General features: G+C 34.4%; 1 protein-coding gene across 2 annotated transcripts in view; it reads right to left on the bottom strand.

Annotated features, from left to right (window-relative positions):
* Positions 1-773: 773 nt before the first annotated feature.
* Positions 774-8,608, bottom strand: part of WASF1 (WAS protein family, member 1) — a 73,953-nt gene continuing 66,118 nt past the window's right edge. The window contains exons 5-9 of one of the 2 annotated variants that reach the window (XM_012651199.1): positions 7,725-7,842; positions 6,102-6,274; positions 4,314-4,493; positions 2,535-3,163; positions 774-1,629 (exon numbers count right to left, since the gene is read on the bottom strand). In XM_012651199.1, the coding sequence (XP_012506653.1) occupies positions 1,472-1,629; positions 2,535-3,163; positions 4,314-4,493; positions 6,102-6,274; positions 7,725-7,842 (1,258 nt within the window). In that variant the 3' untranslated portion in view covers positions 774-1,471. The remainder of the gene's footprint in view (positions 1,630-2,534; positions 3,164-4,313; positions 4,494-6,101; positions 6,275-7,724; positions 7,843-8,608) is intronic. The other variant, XM_012651200.1, reaches the window with a different exon arrangement.

The raw sequence follows: 8,608 nt of genomic DNA on the forward strand, positions 1-8,608 counted from the left end.
CCAGGCATGCTCATCTGTCTATAGTCAGCCAACAGGTGAGCTTGGGCTTGGCTGCTGTAAGATGGCCTCACCTAGAATAGCTCTCCATGAGATTTCTGACCTTCAGCAGGCTAGCCTAGGCTCATTCCCATGGCAGAGGCAGGGTTGAGAGACAGAGAAAGAGAGAGGGAAAGTACTGAAGCTTACAAGGCATCTTAAGGCCTACGCTTAGAACTGGCACAATGTCATTTTTGCAACATGCTATTTATTGGCCAAAGCAAATCTCAGGGACACCCACGTTCAAGGGTGTAGGAACAGAACCCACTTTCTTGATAGCAAGAACCAGAAATTGTATTGCAACAGGGGTAGATAGGCATGGCTGAAGACTGCATTCACTTTTACAATCTACCCAAACCTCATTTAGTCTTTTCTTTAAGTAATCTGATAGTAATGGTGTTTCCCCTTCACCCCCGAATCTGGACTATGCAAACATTATCTCATTTTATCATTACAAAATATAATTTCAAGAACACTGCTAAACTGCAATCAAGGTATGCTATGCTGAAATTAGATGGTAAATTGAGGTTTTAAGACCACAAGAAGTTGAGAAATACAGATTTTGTGACCATAGAAAAAAATGACATAAAAGCTACCTTACATACTAGACAATACGAATCTGTAAAATTAAGAGGAAATTATATAGCTTAAGTTAAATTTTCCTTTACTATTTACAGCCTACTTTATAGTATTTGATAAACTATCAGAAATAGTTTTATTCAAAGAGCAACACCCATGAACTTTTAAAATGAATCATTTATTAAATCAGACTGTTATTCTTAACAGTTATGTAAGTTACATGTATGTTTAAGTCAGAGTTTCACATGGAAAATTTTTAAACTCCTATAGGCAAGCAAAATTGTATCACACAATATATAAGTGGGAAGAGGGTACTGCTAAACATTCAAAAAAGGCAAGTATTTAAAAAACCATAAAACAATAATTAAAAAAAATTCAAGCATTCCTTTAAGAGAATTCAACACTACAAGCTAAATGTACTTTCTGAGTGGATTCATATAATCAAGGCAGTGTTTCTTCTTTTAAAACATCAGGAAATGGAATAAGGCTCATTAATAGATACAGCTGCCCTCAAGATTTCAATCTCAGTTGCTTTCCTTAAATTAAAATTCACGAAGTACACAATTAAGATATATCAAAAAACTGAATCTGCTACTCTAACAACAGCTGTCCATGCTTAATACTTAGTGGTTTATTTGACCAAATTATGTCTTTTCAGGGAAAAAAATAAGCCACTGTAAAACATTTAGTCTGAAAGTATGCTAATGTTTTTCTTAGAAATAAAAAATTATGGAGGAAAAGGGTTATTTATAAGGAAAAGAAAGCAAAAACACTAGAATGACCAAACATTTTCAAAGAACAAGCACCACAAAGGACATCTGCATTCAGTTTTGTAATATTTATCAATGCATTTTTCTTACTCCAACCAATCTACTTCATCAAATTCTGAATCGTCTTCTGAATCACTATATTCCACAGCAATACGGCGAGACAGGATGGTAGCAACATCATTTTCAATGCGTTCATGTTTAGCTTCCTGTTCACGCTGCTCTTCTACTTTGCGTAGCTGAATACCTGATACAGCAAATCCAAAACATTCACTTTAAATCAAAATATTAAATGCCAGATATTATTAATCTTTCTGGGATAAAACCAAACACACATGAGAAATACTAATAGAGAAATAAAAAGATTTAAAAAGAATTTGAAGGAATCATATTTAGAGAGGCTTTAAATCATTCATTATGTTATCATCTGTGATATTAGTTGGTTAAACCTACCAGATATCTCAATGGATATCTACAATTTATTTATCCATCATGGTCTACTGTACCTCCCTGCTCACCACCCCCTAAAAATTAAATCAGGTAATACATTTCTTCTATCACCTCTATAGTCAAATAAACACTATTGAATATATTTTCTGTGGCCTCATTATCCCCCACACTTGAGGGAAAGGCACTATTATTCATTCTATTCTCCTTGTGTCTGGTGTACGGTAGTTGCTTAGGAAATGTCGACTGAATAAATAAATGAATATGAGAAGTCTTTCCTTTGTTACTAAGGAAGGAACCTTATTCCTTTAAAGACATCTGGTAGAGCAAGCATCACTGATACCCCAAATAAACAGCCTTAACAATGAAGAAAATAGTATTTTAAAGGAGTTAATACACATATTAAGCACAATATAAAGAGTTTTAATTAAATTTTCTATAAAATTTAACTCTAAGCTTTTAAATTTCTCATTCAAACATTTTAAGAATTTCTATGAAGTATGAAAATAAAATAATTAAATGTGCTATATTTTCTTGAAAATGATTTAAAATATAAGTTGGACATAGCTTTACTTTCTGAAGGCTATTTGTATAAAAACATGATCACTGAAAATTTTATAAATAAAGAACATATTACTGTCTTAAATATTTAGAAAGTTTCCAATGCTAACATAGTAATGCTTTTCATAACTCTGAGAAAATTACCTTTTCGTATTGCTTCCAATAGTACACTCCTGGCATCACTGATTACAGGTAGGGTTGATGGATGACGCTTTGGCTCAGAAGCAGGTATAACTTGTGATGGAGGAGATGGAGGCATTAATGGAACATGGGGACCTGGGGCAGTGGATGGAGTTGGATGTAGCCCAGAAGGAGGATGAGCAAGAGCTGCAACTGTGACAGGTGATGATGGTCGAATGCCAGGTGGAGGCAGAGGAGGTGGTGGTGGGGGTGGAGGCAGCCCCTGAACTTCACCTTGTGGGAGTGGATGAACTGGTACAGTCTCACATACTGGGGCAGCTCTAGCTACTGGTGGAGAGGGCTGTACTAGAGGAGGTGCAATTGGAGGAGGAGCTGGGTGAAGAACTCCAGGGGCAATCTGAAGAGGAGCTGGAGGTGGTGGTACTGCTGGAGCTTGCAAAGCAGTGGTTGGAGGTGGAGGTGGGGGAGGTACTGGTGGGGGAGGAGTTGAAGTCATTGAAGCTCTTAATGAGGAAGTTGACAAGGCAGATGGAAGAGGTGGTGGAGGAGGTGGGGGAGTAGGGCTCACAAACACAGGTGTTCTGCCTGTAGCTGGTGACTGAGGGCGATTTTCTATCAAACCTGTAGCAGAACTGAAATGATAAAAGAGATCCTAGCAAGTTATTAAAAGAGAAAAACCTGAAAAGAAAACCTAACCACATAAACCATAAATGACTATCAGTAACTAAATCACAGTGGATGCATTAACATGTTCCTACAGAAATTTAAATTCTTCAACAGTGTTTAGAAAGAAATGAGAACTAAAAGTACATCAACAAAAAAATTAATAAGTGGTGCTTTGGATTATAATATTCTAAACAATCTCATCCTCTCATGCAACTTTCATATCCACTCATTTTATGCTTACTTTGATAAAATGCTAAATCATACACTGTAATATGAAGTCTCTGTAATGACTCAATAGTTACCATATTGCAATATTTGTAGCAATACTTGTGGCCAATGCTATACTATAACTATTAAGAGTCATCACATGTCCTTTCAGTTCAGTCAATCACAGCTAACTACAAATCGCAAACGATTTTTATAGCTCTTTCTTCCTGAAGATGAAATATCAAATGAGTTAGTGACAGAAGGCTAGTTTTTTTAACTGAAAATTGTAAATTTGATCTGTATTTCTCTATTAGAAAATTTTTCTAATAGAGAATATTTCTCCAATATTTCTTGTTGAAAATTTATAATTTGGATAACAACTGACACAATTAAGCTTTGGAATAGTTTTACCGAAAGATTACAAGCAACTGCCAATTCTCTCTGAAATTCTTAAAGTACTTTTCTTAATTATCAAATTAACATCCATAACCACACATCTTTGGTCTCATTTGTCAGATCCTTAACACATTCCAGACATTCTTAATTTTTCTTATTACAATGCACATGATAAACTTGATAACAAAGCTATAATAAAACGAAACACACTTTAAAGTAAATTGTTACTATCCAAATTTTCCCAGAAGAATGTGTCACCTCTAGTCAGAGGATGGCAAGTTACATCCCATAGGTCAAATCTGACCTGCTCCTTGTTTTTATAAATACAATTTTACTGAAATACAGACACATTCATTTGTTTATGTACAGTTTATGGCTGCTTTCATGCAACAATGGCAGAATTGAGTACCTGTGACACACACTAAATGCCCAGAAAGCCAAAAATATTTACTCTCTGGTCTTCTAAAGGAAAAAGTTACGGACCTCTAAGATCACATGCTTGTCCCGACATACCTGATACAGGTGGGTATGGGTTTTGCATCTCCTGCTCCATGCATTGGAGGAGGTGGAGGTGGTTCATGTGGTCTGACTAAGACCCTTTCCTCAGCTCTAGTCAGAAGCTCACTCATCTGACTAAATGGCAAGGCAGAAAGTGAATAAGATCCATCCATATGATCCACATATGTCTGAGGTCTAAAAGAAATATATAGTATCAGTGTATTTTTCTTAAATTATTGGAGAAACAAAGTGTTCTACAGGAGATACTATTTAAAATTTATCTGTTGAATGCCAATATTTTAACAATTTTTAAGAAATTTTTCAGAAATTTATTATATTAACCCTGAGTTTAAAACAAAGAATGCTATTCACAATGTACTTTTACTTGCTGATTTAGGTTTATTATGATGACTATCAGTTATTTTATTATTTTATGATAGAATACTAAGTCAATTCACAAGGATGAAAAGTATTACATGTCAGTCTTACAAACAAGAAAATAATTAACTTATAGCAAATTGTGTTCGAAGCTATCTGTCTCTATTTCATTTTTTCTTTACAAGAAGGGCCAGTGACAGAAAGGTAGACTATGAAAACTGGAATTTTCTACCATTAGGCTACCTTGTTGCTCTCTAACCTAAATGCCTTTCGAAAGTCTTGCACCAGGGAAAAAGGCCTCCCTGATACTAGCACCACAGAGATGCCTAGCTACATTGTGTCTGTCCCTTTGGCGTTTTAAAAAATGCTATGGTACTCAGAAAATAGCTGAGCAAAATAGCAACATGTAACTTAGATTTAAGCAAAATTTCAGACATTTTGAGCATGTGAAGGTTTATAAATAATAAATATTTATTTACTGAAATGCAGTGTGAGGATGAAGTTAGGTTTAATAGATGTACACAGAACAAGTCAGAAATTACTGTATTTACCACTAGTAGGTCCAGATAAATACCTTAATTACTCAACTGTAGTAGAAATAAATGCTTAACTACAAATTACTAATTTTTTAAAATCTCAATACCTTCAGTTTTTTTTTCTTTCAGTACTATAGATAAACAATGTCTCTCAGATATATATTTTTCCTAAAATAGGTCAAGATATTTCACACTTATGGCCCGATAAGTTACATGTATTATTCAAAAGAAAACCTTAAGCTCTTTTCTATTCAAAATAATTATGACTATACCCAAATAAGACAGTAAATGAAGACAATAAATATCTTTGCAGAGAGATGCCAGTACAATGTGTTTGCTGTGGTGACATGCTACTTAGATAGGACCCCTGGCCACTGAGAAAGGAAAAGGACCTATTCTGTATTTTTGCAAAAGGGGATGAGTAATTTTGTTTGAAAGCCCTGATATATATATAAGGTGAGGGATGTGGTAAAGAAAGTAAGTCAGGGGAAAGAAAAAGGAACAAAACAGAATCCCTTCTCAACTCCTATTTTACATGCAACAAATCAGTAATACCTCAAAAAAAATTCCAGACCCCGCTCCTCTATTATGAAATTCTAGCAGACTTTGCCTGAAATATTGAGAGGTAGTTGAGACTTCTGAAAGTTAAAACAATGCTGAAGATTATCTATTCCAAGCACCTCTTTCTACGGATGACAAAACTGAGGTCCAGGTATAAAAATGTCCTGCTCAAGACTTTAGTAGGCTCACAGTGGTTGGGATTTTGAAATCGTCTCTATTAACAGGGTCTGCCAGTTCAACAGTTTAGTACCTAAGACTTAGAAGAACAGGTATTATAAATAAAGCCAATGTTTTATCATTAATATTTTTAAAAAACAAATAAAGAAACCTTGTTTCAAAGTGAGAGGCTGGGCCATTAGCAACTTCAATATGCTTATGTAAGAGATTAGCATCATCTTCAGCCAGCTCTGGACCTTGGGCCAGCTTCTGCCATTCTCTCCGCCTGTCATGAGGTGCTCTTGGCACTTTTTCTGGTTCATGAGGACGATCTAGATTTTTCTGCTATAACAGATGTATTGAAACAAAGTGAAATGGTGAAGTTCTAATTTTTTAAAAAGAAGTTACAACAATCAAAATAAAATTTTAACATCAACATTGTCATCATAATATAGTAAAAGCAACATCAAGACAGTTCAGTTGTACATTCAGAGTTAAACCTTAGCTGGAGTGCTGTAATCCCAGTTTCTTGTCATGTTTTTTAATCCCTAATTTGAACTAATATATCAGATACAAAATAATATGCCTAAATAATAAAATTGAAGGTCAGAAAGTCCTTTCAGATGAAAAAAAATTCACCAACCCTTCTTCCCCTTCTATTGGTTTGAAATTTCTACCACAAATGGCACTAACTCTAACCAAAGCATGAATATTTACTAAGGTTATATTATCTGATTAGCTAGAAAACATATAGAAGAATCCAAGTATCCAATTAACCCATAATAACTGTATCTCTCAATAGAAAACAAAGTCTTTAAACAATAAAACAAAAAGTGATTCAAACTGGGGGAGAAAGGATAGAAAGGTCTAGAGTAGATGTAACAAATTCGAATGCCCAAAGGACCCAAGCAGATAACATACATGAATAAAGCCAGTCAGGTGTAAGATGGGGCATGCAGTGAACTAGATAGACATGTCCATCTATGGCATTCCAGTTAAAAAAATTTGGGGGCAAACAAAACACTGCCTGCAGGCATAATCTGGCTTGTCAGTCAGCAGTTTGCAAATGCTAGCTACAATGCTGGGATATGGACAGAACATGATAAAGGAAGGGCATTTTAGGGATTCAGGAAAGTAGAGATAACTACAGGAGAAACAGAGGGATGATGAAGACAGGCTTTGCCTCCCTCATAATTCAGCCTAAACCCAACTTCGTTTCTTCCTTCTATATTTTTGGTCATCATTAACATGAAATAAAGCATATCCAAGTGAATTTTAATAGAAAGCAGAAAACGATAACAGAAGAAAGATAACAGGAATTTCGTGAGAATATAATAACCTTTCCCAAACATTTAAGAAATATTTAGGATATACTGTGGCAAGAAAATATTAGCTTAGTCTACATTACCAATATCTACACAATGTTCCTTTGTTCCTCTTTACCAGAATGCCATTCTCCTCTCTAGTCTACGTAATTCCTATTTGTTCTTCAAGATTCATTATAAGCTTTGTTTTAAGTGTTTATCAACCCTGCTTGCTGGCTAAAACAGTTGCTATTTTGTGCTACCTAAACCCTCCATGCAAACCTCCGCTATGGCACTTATTATACCATATCTAATTGCTCATTTGCTCCCCATTAGGCTGTGATCTTTCTGTGTAGTTATAAAGATTTCAGTATTTGACTATATGAATCCAATAAAATAAAATGTCAAAGTACGGGATTAGTACAGTTCCATATATGCAACAAAACACAAATATACCAAAAAACTTCAGTTTTTTGAACCTCCTGTAATACCTTTTGTTTCCTCTTTTCCTTCCTCTTATCCTCTGTATCTTGCAACATTTTTTCTTTCCACAGATCGAAGAAATATGAAGGATTGGTATAAAACTTCAAACCTTCTTTACCATCATCTCTGAAATATAAAATATCAATTAATACACACATTAGTAAGACTTAAAGAGGCAACCAAAATAGAATTTTACTAAAATGTTTATTCTCTTACAGTAATAAAATATGGTATGCTAAAATATTGCCAAAATTAGAATATTGCACCAATAGAAAACTTCATCCAAATCAGAAAGGAAACTAAGAAAAATGGAAAACCAGATGCTTTTCTGAGTTGGTACTAATAATTTAAAGTACAGCTGGGCAATTTTTATCCCTAACTTCTGCAGAATACCGAATTTTCTAAAAGTCCTTTGGGAAATTCCAATAATTACAAATAGTTCCACCAAACATAAAAGCCTGGTAAGACAGCAACATCATTTGGAAAGAGAAATTTCACAGTTTCTGCCAATACTCTAATTTACTTATTATCTTAGTAAATCCAAAAGATATTACCTGTCATTCTAACAGTCACATTTATATCCAATGACCTGCATACTGACTTACAATTTCAAATAACTATTTGAATATCATTTTGCTCAGGATATGTATTGTATATGTCAAATTACCCACTTAACAAATCCTATGAAAGGGCTCCAAAGAAAGGCTAATTCCAGATTTTAAATATTAAAAAGCATTTTTAAAACAGATACTATATATCCATTATGTAAGAAGTTAATGTATACAGATCAAGAGTAGACAAAATAAGCAAAAATTATAATGTTCACTTTATTAGTAGGGTGGAATTTTGAACAGTAATACCTCAAAAAAAATTCCAGACCCACCTGTAGCAG

This window comes from Propithecus coquereli, unplaced genomic scaffold, assembly GCF_000956105.1.
Source record: "Propithecus coquereli isolate 6110/MARCELLA unplaced genomic scaffold, Pcoq_1.0 Scaffold35, whole genome shotgun sequence".
Lineage (NCBI taxonomy): Eukaryota > Metazoa > Chordata > Mammalia > Primates > Indriidae > Propithecus > Propithecus coquereli.